The sequence below is a fragment of the Aulostomus chinensis genome, chromosome 18, assembly GCF_037954235.1.
Source record: "Aulostomus chinensis isolate RoL2024-O1b breed Wild chromosome 18, RoL_Achi_v1.0, whole genome shotgun sequence".
Taxonomy (NCBI): domain Eukaryota; kingdom Metazoa; phylum Chordata; class Actinopteri; order Syngnathiformes; family Aulostomidae; genus Aulostomus; species Aulostomus chinensis.
The window spans coordinates 16,295,513-16,310,736 of NC_141337.1; the positions used below are offsets into that span (position 1 = coordinate 16,295,513).

General features: G+C 45.9%; 1 protein-coding gene across 2 annotated transcripts; it reads left to right on the forward strand.

Moving 5' to 3' along the window:
- The first annotated feature begins 479 nt into the window (after positions 1–479).
- LOC147245406 (serine/threonine-protein kinase 36-like) lies at positions 480–13,626 on the forward strand. 2 transcript variants are annotated; one of them, XR_015109937.1, is made up of 8 exons: positions 480–706; positions 786–923; positions 1,008–1,088; positions 1,169–1,299; positions 1,377–1,647; positions 1,826–2,002; positions 2,287–3,303; positions 12,584–13,626. XR_015109937.1 is itself a non-coding variant. In XM_086183966.1 (7 exons), the coding sequence occupies exons 1-7, from the start codon at positions 605–607 to the stop codon at positions 12,591–12,593; spliced, it is 1,362 nt and encodes a 453-aa protein (XP_086040092.1). In that variant the 5' UTR covers positions 480–604; the 3' UTR covers positions 12,594–13,625. The 2 variants fall into 2 exon arrangements, 1 of the variants encoding a protein (XP_086040092.1); XM_086183966.1 differs by lacking the exon at positions 2,287–3,303 and having other exon boundaries at positions 12,132–13,625.
- Positions 13,627–15,224: the final 1,598 nt, after the last annotated feature.

The following is a 15,224-nucleotide window of genomic DNA, read 5'->3' on the forward strand; positions in this document are numbered from 1 at the left end:
TTTGTGTAGCTTGCAATTCCTTTTTCTAGAATTGCAATTGAACACATCATGAGGGCGTGATGATTGACAGACACCTTTAAGGATTGTGATGTCACGGATGATGACAGACACCTCTCAGGACTGTCATGTCAGTGATGATTGACAGACACCTCTCAGGACTGTCATGTCAGTGATGATGACAGACACCTCTCAGGACTGTCATGTCAGTGATGATGACAGACACCTCTCAGGACTGTCATGTCAGTGATGATTGACAGACACCTCTCAGGACTGTCATGTCAGTGATGATGACAGACACCTCTCAGGACTGTCATGTCAGTGATGATGACAGACACCTCTCAGGACTGTCATGTCAGTGATGATGACAGACACCTCTCAGGACTGTCATGTCAGTGATGATGACTGCCACCAGTCTGATACTGGTCCTGCACATCTATGGGACGCCAGCTGTTCGTTGCTTTATAAGATTTGGTTTGTGAAATAATTAATATTAACATCCCTTTTTAGAGTTAAAATTTTGCAGAGGCATCTCTTCCCAGAAAGAACAATTACATATTTTGTTGCAACATAAAGAGGAATTCCAGTTCTCCTCAGCTGGTACCTCATGCCACCTGTTGTTAACATGGATTGCTATGAAGTTTGTGAACAGTTAGGAATGGGCTTTTTTGGTGAGGTTCACAAGGGAATAGAGAAAGCCACTGGCAGAGTAAGTAACTTTGGTTACAACTTGGATTTCCAGACTTGTCAACTTAGCTTCAACGTGTCCCCTCTTGAATTTCCTTCAGGTTGTGGCTCTGAAGTTTATGCCTAAGTTTTGCGGTGCCTACGAGTTTAGACGTCAAAAGAGGGAAATCAGCATCACCAAATCTCTTAAACATCCCAACATAGTGAGATTTATTGACAGTTTTGAGACCAAACAACAGGTAAGATGAGGTGAAGTCCCTGTTGAAGCTCTTGATGAATCACATCATCTTATGACGTCCCTTAATTGTTCCATGTTTTGAAAGACCGTCATTGTGATGGAGTTTGTCGAGGGCCGAGATCTCCTTAAGGTTATCGACGAGGCAAACACCCTCCCAGAAAAACAGGTACTCATTCATAGCTCACAGTCATGCCAGAATATGTGATTTTCCACAATCATCACTTTGTTCCTTCTCCTTTCACCAAGGTTGCTGACATCGCCTGCCAGCTTGCATCGGCATTATATTATTTACATTTGAGACACATAAGTCATCAAGACCTGTACCCACGAAACATCATGTTGGGAGAAAATGGGCTGGTTACACTGTATGACTTTGGGTAAGGAGGTTTTGAAGGAGTCCATTGCTGTGTGAATCGTTATATACCAGGATTAATTAAATGGGATTCTGTCTTAGGTGTGCCGAGGTGGTAAAAAATGACCCACCGATGAGGGGATTTTTCCACAAATCCCCTAAGAAAAAGAAGAGGCAGCCATTTGACCCACGCGAGGATTTAACAAACCTGGGCTTCCTCCTTAATCTGCTCATCACTGGGAAATGTCCTGAACACCAGGAATTAATGTCGGAGCTGGAGCACTTTGAGAGAACCCCCCAAGCATCCCGTGTTGATGATGGCGATGAGAGAGATCCAGTCAAGATCCCAGGCACCATGAGCAACATCTGCAAGGTACACGACTGCTAGGTTCTCATACTTTGTCCTCTGCAGATTTCTGCACTATAATGCGCTCGTGTGCGTTACCAAAAACAAGTTGCCTTAAGCCAGTAGATATTCACCATGAAGGACCTCAAGACAAGCAAAACTATTCTGTCCGATTCACGGTGAATACGTGATGTCTCCCTAACAGAGTTTCCTGAGAGGTCTCCTGACTAAGGACCCCAAGAGGCAGTTGACATTCCCCAAACTCCTGCAACATCCATTCATAGCTGGTGCTGTTGAAGCTCCTTCTACATGTGTAAAGAAGGTCAAGCCACTGCTTCAGTGTATTTGGCGTCGAAGACACAAAATCACGCCGGTCTGTAAGGTGAGTCAGACCTTAATCCATGATGAAAATGGGCCTTGTTCCTCAGCTGCTGTGTGAACACCCTGCTAAAAAGAAACTGCCAATGAATCGTTGCAGGATTTTTATGTGTATTCATGCATCCATGTAACCATAATACCTGTTGTTGGGATCACGGCATGTGTGACATCTCAGCTCTACATTTGCTTGAGCCTTTAGCAACGCACACGCCAAGTTTGACGTTGATCGATGTGATGAGATGTGATGTCACAAACAGACGGACAGACAGAGATTTCTTGCATTTCCAGATACAAGACCAGCCAGAGACTCAACCCCAACCTGCTTTGAAGGGAAAACCACAGACGGATGTGACAAAGACGGCAGGAGTGAGGAAAGCAGCTGTCAAGGTCTTAATACAGAAACTTGTCACTCGGGCTTTTAAAAGGGCAAAGGTCAGCACTGAGTTGAAAGTGTTCAAGGTCCTTACCGAACATCTGTTCCACAGTGTATGGGCCAAAGTTGAGGGACTGCAGTTTGAAGTCACCCCAGAAACTTTCAGAAATGCTGACAAGGCCATATTCAAAACCCTGTGCAGCAGGCTTGGTCGTGCTGACAACATATGGGCCTACATGTCCTTGGAGGAGTTAGCAGTTGATCAATTAACTGCTGCTTCTCTGGAGGAACATCTCATGCCCCCGTCTAAGAAGCGCAGTGGCATCAAGAGTTTCTTCTGTTCGGTGGGCAACATCATCTCCACCAGATTCAAATGAGGCTTCGAAGCGCTAAAGTAAGCGTTTGTTTCAAGAGAAGAGAGAAACGGAATCCAATGCAATTTTGCAATAAGCTTGGAAGGGCAGAGAACAGCGAGCAGGGGCAGGGTGGCCTGGAGGCTGCAGGTAAAGGTCTGGGGACAAGAACGACTCGAGCTGTCCCACACGTGATGACTTAATTTCTTCTTATTTTGAAGAATTTCCCCTCGTGTGCTGCCCAGTGTAATTATTGGGATTATTCACTGGAAACAGGCCTCTGTGGAGCGCTGACATAGCCATCAAACAGTCTGTCACCGGGTCACGAAGAAATCCATACGGCAAATCCTCACTCCACAATTGGACAATTTTGAACAGAAATTTGATTGTCAGGTTTCTTGTTTTATGATCTAATGCTTCTTTTCTTTAAAAAAAATCAAATTCCAAAAGGCTTTTCTATCTGGTGGTTTTTAGATAAGAATTAATTTATTATCCAGTTTTGGACGCAAGATTGAACATTCCAGTCCAGAATCTAATAAAATCTGAGCATTCCTAAGCCGTTTACAGGCAGAGAAAAAAGTTCATTGCACATTGTGTGTGTGTGTGTGTGTGTGTGTGTGTGTGTGTGTGTGTGTGTGTGTGTGTGTGTGTGTGGTCTCCCACCACCTCTCCTGGCCCCAGAGGGCCCCAGCACAGAACTGGCCCTCTTGATCAGTATGTTAACTTTCCTCCTGTCTGCAGCTGAAATGCTGCTGCATAGAAAAAGGCTGATGGCAGCACGAGGAAGTAGAAGGTCTGAAGAAGCGCCGCTGCACTCCAGAAGACCTCAGTGTCCCCAGCAGAGGATTCTTGCTCTGGCCTCTCTGTTCCAGTGCCTGTGTGTTGGGAGTTCAGTCCAGGTCATTGTTCAGGTGAACACCTCTGACAACAGCTGATGTTGAACTCTTACAGAGACACTGAAGCCAGCGGTAAACCTGCTTGAGATTCACCCACGTGGGGAGAGAGAGAGACAGAGGTGATGAACAGGTGTCCTGGCTACAGCTCAGGAATGTTGGTGTATTTGGACACACAGGGACCACACAGGCACCAGTCACTAGGGAGGGAGTTTCAATGTTCAAAACGCAATTTCACTGATGTCCACTGGGGGTGTTTGGTCCTCAGGGAAAACAGGTTAAAATGCATCAAACCACTGGAAGATGGTCAGATGTAGAAATGTGGTGAGGGAACTAGAAGATGAGTATTGAATATTTTATAATGAATGATTTCATCCTGCAGGTAGGGGTCTTGCAGGTCATGGTAGAAAACACACACAAACACACACACTCATAAATGTATGCCAGTTCACATGGCAACACACTCTGACATCACTAAGATCATTTTACTTGAAATCATAGTTTCATCTGGTCAGCAGCAGCGTGTTGAGTCACTGACCCTTGGTACCAACCAGGCTCTCATTGAAAGCAATGGGAAAATGGCGCCATCTGGTGGATCTTTAACAGCATTTAACCTGTTTGATCATGGAAACCAGTTTAATTGGTGGGAAATCATGTTTTGGTGATGCTCATCAAGGAGGTTAAACGGTGTGGGTTTGATGGAAGTCATTTTTTTCATTCAGATCTTAATACACTTAAAAAGGCTGAAGCTGAAATTCATCCATCGTCTTCCGCTTATTCCGACACATTAAGGGTCACAGGGGGGCTGGAGCCTATCCCAGTGTCAACGGGGGAGAGGCAGGGTTCACCCTGGACAGGCCGCCAGTCCATCGCAGGGCCAACACAGAGAGACGAACAACCATTCACACTCACAGTCACACCTACAGTCAATTTAGAGTATCAATCAGCCTTGTCCTCTCTTGATGTCTTTGGACTGTGGAGGAAGCTGGAGTACCAGAGAGAACCCACACAGGAACAGGGAGAACATGCAGACTCACACAGAAAGATCCTGTGCTGGAGCCGGGACTCGAACCCGGAAACTTCTTGCTGTGAGGCGACAGTGCTGACCACTGCACCACCGTGCAGCCAAGCTGAAATTCAATTTTTGAATTGAATGAAAAAATAAAATTTCAAAATTTTATTTTATTTATTTTTTTATTTTTCAGAAAAGACCTCTCGGTAAAGAATTGTTAATATTAATAAAAACAAAGAAAAGATTCTTCTGTCTATCGAGGCCCTGGGGGTTGAATTAAACCCAGTCTGAGATCAACTTAATCTGTGAATTTTGTGGTGGAATTTCAGCCAGTAGAGCAGTAACTACACTTATTTATTACACAAATGTGGAGTTCAAATGTATTTCATTCAAAAAACAATCAAGACTGGGACCTGAATCCATCAGCCAGTGGTTTTCAGCTGAAGTTTCTCTTCAAATCAGCAACAAAAATACACCACAATGAAGTACATGGTTCAATGTCAGGGTGGCTCCTGGTACTGGAGCCAACAATGATCCCTCCCTCTTTTGCTCTTCTCTCCTGCTCAGCTGATGAATCTCTGCAGCCTCATCCTCCGCTCTCAGCTCATCTGAAGCACCAGGTGAATCCGTCAGAGGACGAGGACGTTGCTCTGGGACCAGTTCTCAATGTTTACTGGAGGGCAATGATGTGATTCATTATCTCTTGACCTCAGACTCATCAGCCTCTGTGCTGTGTACCCTCACTCTGCTCTCCTGCCTGGGCCTGTTGTTGGTGTGTGTGTGTGTAATTTGGAGGGAAGGTGTGTTTTTGGAGCGAGGCAGGAGGAGGAGAACCAAACCCATCACAAACTTGGAGGTTCTTCTCCTTGCTGGAGAGTTCAGAGCCAAAGGAGAATCCCGAGAATCTCTGTTGGATGCAGAAACTGGTGGAACGTGTGTGAACCCAAGATGGACAGGAAGACACAGGATACACACATCAGGTGCAAGATATAACACACACACACATACACACACACACACACACACACACACACACACACACACACAGTAAAACTCTGCCCCTCATGTGTTGTACAGGCAGCCATGAATCAGTTCTCCTTGGTAAAAATCCACCTGGCAAGAAATATTCTTTCCTGTCTTCAACAGGAAGACATTGATGGGGCTGCAGCAGTGGTGGTGTCACCTTTTGGGGACTGACGTTTCCATGACAACTTGAAAAGGTGCTTTGTGGCCACTGTGCTGATCTTCTACAGGACAGGTAGGGATGGACTGGAACCCTGGCCATGTCTCTTCTGTCTCAGAATGATCCATTTGACTTTGTCCTCTTTCTTTGTCCCTCCTCCAGGTGTGTGAACGCCAAGGGGAAGGAGACGCTCACAACCTGGAGCCTCTGACCAGTGAGGCGGTGTTTCAGGGCTGCCGGGTTAATTTATAACTGTTTTTAGACAGTCAGGAGTCTTGGTGAGGGATGGGGGGGGGGGGGGGGTAGACTAGGCAGTATCAGGTCAGGGAGGAAGTTGGAAGGGTGGGGGCATGGGGGGGGGGGGTACAAGGTTTCTTTTTCCTGCATTCCAACAGCATTTAGAAGCAGAAGCTAAATTGGCTCCAATAATCAGACCTGCAGTCTTGAGCTGTATACCACAGGACCAGTATGACCAGTAGTACTGCTGGTGGTTCCAGTAAGAGTGGTCTTACCTGAACTCTGGTCACTTGAAGCGTTGCTGAGTTCATTTATGATCTGATAAATCTGGATAAATCTCCCTCTCATGCTGGTGGAATGCAGGTTTTGCTTCCTTTCATGTAGCATCAAAAAGTAAAAGACGCTGGTAACGGTACTCCTGGTTTACTGGGACGGGGTTCGATTCCCTGCGGTGTCGTGCTGATTGACTTTTACATGAGAGGTCAGATTGGGGGGTAAGAAGGGAGGTTGACATGGTGGTCAGCCCTCACAGGAATATCAACATTGTTTGTTTGAGAGATGGATCATTTGTGCTTTCCACAAATGTTTGCTTTGTGTTCAGCAACGTTCGAGTCTGGAATATGGGGTGTTCATGGTAGCATGAAGGTCTTGTTAGCTCAACTAGAGGTGGATGAGATTCAAGGAGGCTTCACACTGTGAAAGAAACCAATGAGTTTTGTTCTGGTTTGATCTTAGATTCCTCAAATGAAACTGAACTACAAACTAGAATAGAGGCGTTAAAGGAAAAAACAAAGTTTCATATCAGAATTTGATATTTTCATGCTATATATTTTTGTTGCCTCAACATATAAACTGATCATGTTATGTGAACTTTTACTGTTGTAACATTCATGTTATAAAAAGGTGAACCATCACGTGACAATGTGGTGATTTCTTCTTCCAGTAAATGTGAAGTAAACACATCAGGCTAGAATGTGACACTCACGTCACAACATGGTCATCTATACTGTGATAACGGGAAGCTCACGGTTGAACAGGTAAGTGGTGGAGAGAAGGATCATTGGAGTATGGAGCCTTCATGCTTGGGTTGAGACATGGTGAGAGTCTGCAGTTACTGAACAGTTGATGATATCAGTAGGATCCACTGAGATGAGTAAAAAAAAGACAGGACGAATACAGACGGAAGAAGGATTCTGACCCTCTGGAGGAGCCTCATTTCTCACTGATCAGCTGGAGGGTCGCGGAAGGCTTCATGGATACAAGCTGCACCATCTGAACTGGGTATGTTGTGAGCCAAGGACACACACACACGCACACACACACACACATAAATGTATGCCAGTTCACATGGCAACACACTCTGACATCACGAAGACCATTTGACTTGAAATAATAGTTTCATCTGGTCAGCAGCAGCGTGTTGAGTCAGTGACCCTTGGTACCAAACAGGCTCACATTGAAACCAAAGGGAAAAGACAAATGGCGCCATCTGGTGGATCTTTAACAATATTAATATGATTTATTGACTAGTTTTATTTCATTTGGAAAAAAATTATCAGTGTTAAAGATCAATAAGTGAGAGATCTGTAAAACAGCAAATTTCTATTCAACAGTTGAGGACATGAGTAGGAACGCTAACAGTGAAATAAACTCCAGCCAACCTCCTGTGTTAGGATGGTGGAGACTTGGTGTGATGGAGGTGTGAAGGAATCAGTCCTTGTTAAAGATTCCTGGAAGGTTGAGGAGGAAGTTTATACTGTCTTAATGTGTCTGTAGAGGTCAGGTGTCTCCAAGGTCAAGGTCGTCCATGTATTGTTGTGGTAGTGAAGCTCCAGGATGTTTATCTCCTGTCACGTTGGATGACGATGTTCTTCTGATTAAAAGTGAATTTATTAGAATGGTTTCAGATTCTTGCATGTGTCAGATTGTTCTAGAGGCGTGATTCAGACACCAGCTGCCCATCACTGTTAGCATTTGCAGTACGAGGACCAAACGCTCTCGTTCACGCTGCTACACAGCTCTCTGTGGACTGCTGGGTGCTGCTTGCTGGTACCAGAATGAATAAATCCATCTGCTGGGTGGAAAAAGAGAGAACCCTTGAAAAAGTGTGGCGTGCTTTGTTAAAGTTTGGGGATTTTAAACCGAAATAATAAGCGCTAATAATAAGATTTCATTGTTGTCATTCATTTTCGACCTCTTATCCTGTTAAAGGTCACGGTGGGTGGAGCCTATCCCAGCAGCCTTTGGGCGAGAGGTGGGGTTCACCCTGGACGGGTACCTCACTTTAAGAAATGGTGGACTGAATAACTGGAATGTTACACCTGATGAAAGTCAGATATGGAGCTGATAACTTTTTTGAAGAAGAAACATATCAGACACACCTTTCCTTTCATTCACAGTGTTGTTCTATGTTAGAGGACGGTTACACTCAGACAAAACATGCAGATGTGAGGAAGAAGTTGAAGAGGAAACATATCAGAGTACTGGTCAGTCCTGTAATTGCAAGAGTGCTGAAAAAATGTGTCAAAGGCAGACATTTCCTTGAAACTCAGTAACTGGTGATGTCAGCCAGCTCGACAACGGGATCTTTCTGTGTGGAGTTTGCATGTTCTCCCAGTCATCCAGTCATCCTGTCAATCACCCAGTCAGTCATCCAGTCATCCTGTCAATCATCCTGTCAGTCATCCTGTCAGTGAAGTTCCTAAGTTCAGTGATCTTCACTGGAAACAAGAACATATATAAGCAAGCGCTCATTCAGAAGGTGAACAGACAACAACCAGCTGCTCGGATCAACTATCCTTTTCTGACAGTTCAACCAGAGTCCAGAACAAAGTTCAACCAACAGAGATGATGGAGGATTTTTCAAACACCATCAGTCATAACTTTCATTCACTGTTCAAGTTCTTCTTTGGGAGAATGTCAGGGCAGCAAAAGTTGTTGTTGGCATCTGGGAAACCAGATGATGGCACAAAATTTTTGGTGGCGGAGCTTCTGATGAACGTAGTTTCATCGGTGTCAGTGACCATCCAGGAAATGCCCGCCACAATCACGGAGGAGCAGTTGGAGGCTAGCCTGCGTGACACGCTGCCTGAGAGCTTTGCTCAGGTTCTGGGTGCAGAAAAACAAGAGTGTAAGAGCTCAGAGAGGTTGGCCAGGCTGGTTAGTCAGGAGGTCACAGAGAGTGTGAGTGCTGCTGCCTCCGAGGAGCCAGGCCAATGGATCCCATCCACCAGCAGACTGAACCGTATGCTCAGTCAAGCTATTGCCATGCTGAAAGTGTTCATGGCTAAGGCCAAAAACACGTTCGTCTCCGCACCAAGACGGAAAAAGTCGCAGTCAGTCTCTCGACACACCATGAGAGAGGATCTGCAGCAAGAGGGGGAGCCAGCAAACGCAGAATCTTTGTTGGAACCCGACGGGGAGGCGTTGACCCCACAAGGCAGCCATGTAGCTTCCACAGATCGAGAGATCATCAGGAAGCAGCTTCGTGAATTCTCCCAGTCTTACATCAAAGACATGATGGATGATGGGCTGGAGTCTCACACTACAGAAGAGATGGAGACTGTGGTGGAGGAAGTTGCTCAAGTCTTTTCAGACGAAGAGAAAGAGAGCTGTGAGAAGACGCGTGTGGGGAGCGCTGCTTCCAAGAGGAAGAATAAGCGGTTGGGAGAGAGACTGGGCCACACCCTTAAAACCTTCTTTGGCAAATGCATTGCTCGAGCAGCAATTCATCGCCTGGTGAAAAGGTTCAAGAGTGGAGTCAACCAGGAGGACAAGGAAGACGGCCAGGTGTCAGAGAAGTCCGTCATGGATAGCCTGGACTCCCACATCCTCAGAGGAAGCCTGGATGATCATCAGCCCGATTTAAACCAGCGGCGCGGTTTCTCCAGGTCGGAGGAATTTGAAGATGAGGAAGGGACCAATGAACTGACCACCACGGTTTACAGAAGCATCGTCAGTGACAGAAGCATTGTCCCCTCGTCACACGCTGACATGTATACTGCTGTCTGGCGTGGGGTATCAATCTACCAACAGCTGATAAAGTGGTGGATGAAATTCAGGGCTCAGCACCAGATTATGCAAATGGTTACAGCAATTCAAGAGGAACTGTCGGCCCAACGTAATCATGCAGTGGGCCCAACAATGGAGGAGGTTCCTCTCACACAGAACACGCCATCATCACCCTTAAAGGGAGAAGAACCCAAAAAGTACATACATTGGAAGGACGTGAGGAGGGCGTCCATAGACGTCTTACTTCTCAAGCTTGTCTCAAGAATCATTCAAAAGGTAAAGATCACATTGCCTGCGCAGAAGCTGCAGGATCTGACCAGGAGCCTCAATAAGATGGTCTGGGCCGATCTCAAGGAAGTGGACTTCAAAGTGACTCAGAAGTCCTTTAAAAATCTGGACAAGGCCATTTTTGAAGACCTGCTAGACCAATGGGGCAGTGCACAGGCTGTGGTAGAAATAATGGAGACTGACTGTGCAGCTTTTAAATGCTGCATCGTCTCCTCATTCCAGAACAACATCTGTAAAAAGTCCAAGTGCGCTGCAGTGAAGAGGTTCTTTTCTGCACTGGCCCAAACCATCAGCAGGCCCTTTAGAAACAAAGGCAAGGTCACACCCATCTGACCACTGACTGGAGTTGCTCGCTTTTCCACTTGTGACAGGGTGGGAGTGGTGTGGGGGTGTGTAGGGGTGGGGGTGTGTAGGGGTGGGGTGGTTAAGATATCTTACATCAAAGCACCAAACAATTTTTGTATTAAATACTTCAAACATGACCCATCTGACTGAAATGTATTTGTTTTGTTTCTGAGATATAATTACCAAACAAAAATTGTTCCCATTGTAAATCAGAGTCGATTGTTTCCATCTTGAAGTGATGTCAAATGTTTGTTCAAATCTAAACTTGGAATCAGAAGTGTTTGTACATGTCAAGCCAATTTGAATCTTAAAGCGCCAAATCACACAAAAGTTATCTCACACTTTACAGGTAGAGACAGTCTTTTTCATACTTGATGTAAATATTTTTCAGTTAATTGTTCAGTTTTTGTTCCTTGTTGCTCCAACTGGCTCTGATTATCCTGGCCAGTCTCTTTACTTCTTTTCTTCCAAGCCTCTCTTCTATTCCAGCTGCCTCTGGTTTCGGTCGCTCATTTTCCTCCAGGATGTGAAGCTCCGTTGGCTTGATTCCTTTTGAGGATGACGGTCTAAGAGCTCAAGACCATGAAGCGTCAGAGTCCAAGTGCTGAGAATCCAATCAGGATTCCTAGTTTTAGCCTCTCAGGCTTAGAGGATCTGAACCTCTTTTTCAGAGACTTCCACGGTCCACGTTTTCAGGTAAATGCCAGAGCTCATTAAAAAAAAAAAACAACAACGTCACTTTCGTTTCGTTTTTGCCACAGTGATTTTTAACTTGTCTGTCAAAGCTGGAGACAGAAGACGGACTGAGATACACTCCTGACCTCATGAAGACCGCCCGGGCTCCTCAGTCTCTCTCGTCTGTACACATGCTGTCTGGCTACTGAGGAGCCGAGCTGTCACAGCACATCTCATCTGCTCCCTGTCGCTCTAACACACCATCAACCCCCCCGTGACTCCCATAAACTCCACTAGAAGGTTAGGAATCGTCCTTTGATAACTCAGTCAATGCCGGTTGTGAGAATCTTTTTCTAGGTTGGATTACAACAGAGTGAGTTAGAGGTTGATCATAAAAGGAATGCCAGCCTGTAGAGAAACAGGCCATATTTTTGTTGTATTAAACGAGTAGATTGGTACCTTTCTCTTCACTCTGAATGTATTACAGAGATCCAGATTGCCGCCAGATGGCTAACTGCTTGTTAGCTTAGCAACAAGTAGTGAGGCAGTAGAGAAATCGGCCTCAAAAGTCATCTGATACACTTTTCTCTTGAATGCCCTCTGCCTGCATTATTAGGTCAGGGTCGTCCCTCAACAGGGCAACCCCCAGAAAATGGAAGATGTAGTTTGGTGGGATGTTCACACGCCAAGTTTGACGTTGATCGATGTGATGAGATGTGATGTCACAAACAGACGGACAGACAGAGATTTCTTGCATTTCCAGATACAAGACCAGCCAGAGACTCCACCCCAACCTGCTTTGAAGGGAAAACCACAGACGGATGTGACAAAGACGGCAGGAGTGAGGAAAGCAGCTGTCAAGGTCTTAATACAGAAACTTGTCACTCGGGCTTTTAAAAGGGCAAAGGTCAGCACTGAGTTGAAAGTGTTCAAGGTCCTTACTGAACATCTGTTCCACAGTGTATGGGCCAAAGTTGAGGGACTGGAGTTTGAAGTCACCCCAGAAACTTTCAGAAATGCTGACAAGGCCATGTTCAAAACCCTGTGCAGCAGGCTTGGTCATGCTGACAACGTATGGGCCTACATGTCCTTGGAGGAGTTAGCAGTTGATGAATTAACTGCTGCTTCTCTGGAGGAACATCTCATGCCCCCGTCTAAGAAGCGCAGTGGCATCAAGAGTTTCTTCTGTTTGGTGGGCAACATCATCTCCACCAGATTCAAATGATGCTTTGAAATGCAAAAGTAAAGCTCCTGATCCCTGTGTCCAGCCGGAGGCCTGCATAGCCCCCGTCTCCAGCATCCAGCTGACTGTCCAGCTGTCCTCTGCCCCATGACTCCAGTTGGCGAACAGCTGCCCTCTGGGTCTTCGAGGGCCTGTCCACTTCTCCCTTGGTCATCAGTGTGTGGTCAGCCCTCCTCCTGGTCTCCTGTCCCACAAATGGTGCCGCCCCCAGGCTCTCCATGCTCTTCAGCTGTGCCTCCAGGCTCTCCACCAGACACTCCATGCTTTCCCCCAGACACTCTGTGCCCTCCAACTCAGCCTTTGAGCCACCCCTCAGACACTCCCAGCTATCCCCCAGACACTCTGGGCTGTACCCAAGACACTCTTTGCTCTCCGGCCCGGCCACAGGGCCGTCCCCCAGACACTCGGGGCTCACCCCCAGACACTCCGTGCACTCCTGTCTGGCCACAGGGCCACTCTCTGTGCCCCTCTGCTCGACCCTGGGCCACCTCCCTGAGTTTCCCCGCCCCTCTTTTCAGCTCCGGGCCATCCTCCTGAGTGTCCGTGCCTCTCTGCTCAGCCCCGGGGCCGCCCTTCTGTTTTGTATTTTCTTGTCTAGTTTGTTTTGTGGTTCTTCTGTTGTCCTGCCCTGTCCTTCCTCCAGACCCCCACCACCATCCCGAGTTTGTATTCTTGTCCTCTGTGTCTGTCTGTGGTCTTCAGTGGTGGCACTCATGGCATGCGGCAGTTTTCAAAGCTACTAAAGAAGTGTTTGGAATATTTCGAGAAAAAATATCTGGATTTTATTGACAAATTGTTGAACTTGAATAAAGAACATGTATATTACTATCATGTTTTCTTAACACTTTACAATAAAAAATAACTTCTGTTCATACATAAAATAGTGCTGTTAATCAATTAAAAAAATTTAATCTGATTTTATTTAGACTCGCAGAAGTTTCCTTGAAGCCCCCTTTTTAACAAAAAAATCGATTGTGTAAAGAATATAAGAAATAAACGCAGTAGAAACAGTAGAAGAAAACTAACAGTGACTGGCGGCTGATCGTTGTCGTACAGCCATCTCCAGTTTATGTTTCTGTTGATTGGTTGCTAAGTAACATAATGCTAGAGTTACAACTGAGCAGAGAATGAGCTGCCAGAGAAACCAATCTAGCATTAGCTACAGGAAGAATGATTTGGTGGCTTAAGACGGGGACTCTGAAGCCGCCAGTGCTAACGTTTGCTTGCCTTTGACAAGCAGTGACCAACCCTGTGAAAGTCGACCTGAACGCAAAGTGAAACGAAAATACAACAAGGACGACTTAAAATTGGGCTTTTTTTGGACTGGTGATGAAGAGAACCCTAAGTGAGTCTATGAAACCATCAAACCTTCAAAGGCACTTTGAGAGAAAACACAGGGAATATTTGGGGAAACCTATTGCAGTTTTTGAGAGAAGAAGCCACATACAAGGTGTCCCTGATGATCGCCAAGACAGGGAAACCAGCTGCACTGGCCATGACTGAAACATTGTTAGGAAAGAAAGCAAGTGATGAGCTTGAGAAAGTACCACTCTCCAACGACACAGTGAAGCGGCGGATGGTATCTATGAATCAAAATGCTGAAGAACAGCTGTTGACGTTTATACGCCAAAGCCAGTCACTCGATGTGAAGTGCAATTGCAAATAGTCCTATTATTATTATTGATATTATTATTACTATTATTTAAGACAGATGGTGTAGCTGCGATGACTGGAAGACAGAGGGGACGAGTTGCGTGTGTCCGAGCTGTAGCACCACACTGTTGCATTCATGGAGAACAACTGGCTGTCAAAAAGATGCCCCCAAGTCTTCCAAAAGCACTGGACCAGTGTGAAAAATGAGTGAATATGATCAAAAGCAGAGCACTGAACACACCACTTTTTTAAGGTGATATGTGAAGAGGTGGGAAGTGAGGACACAAAACTTCTGTGTCATACTGATGTGCACTGGCTGTCGCGAGGGAAGGCACTCACCCTTTTATTTGAACTGGGAACCTTAATCCTCCATGAGAGTGATGACATGTAAAACGAGGTGCATGATTTCCAATGGCTGGCAAAGTGAGCCTACCTAGCTGATATTTTCAGCACCCTCAATCCTTTGAACCTTGCGCTGCCAGGAAGAACGCTCACAATCTGCAACGTTCAAGACAAAATCAAAGCTGCGCACCTCAAGATGAAAGTGTCGTGCGCGCCTGTATAGCAAGGAGTAGGATTGTTTTCCAACACTTGCAGAGTCTCTTTTCACCACTGAGGAGGAGCTGGAAGGCAACACTGTAGTAACCTTCAAGGAGCATCGACAAGGCCTTCACACGGAGTAGGTGGGAAGGTATTTTCCAGAGTTAGACGCTGGCCATGAATGGATCAGAAATCATTTGGAGACAAAGAACACATCCAGCAGACCTGTTCCATGCTTCCAACCAGAGAGGCTGACAGCCTTGTGGACATCACATCAGCTGGACACATACACGGTCTCTTGATCACACACGGTTCTGTTCTTGTTGTGACCCTTCACAGCTGCTGTGCAGAGTGTTGGTGCATAGAAAGAAGACAGTTATAGACTGCACATTTATACACTGTGTGTATATGTGCTGACAT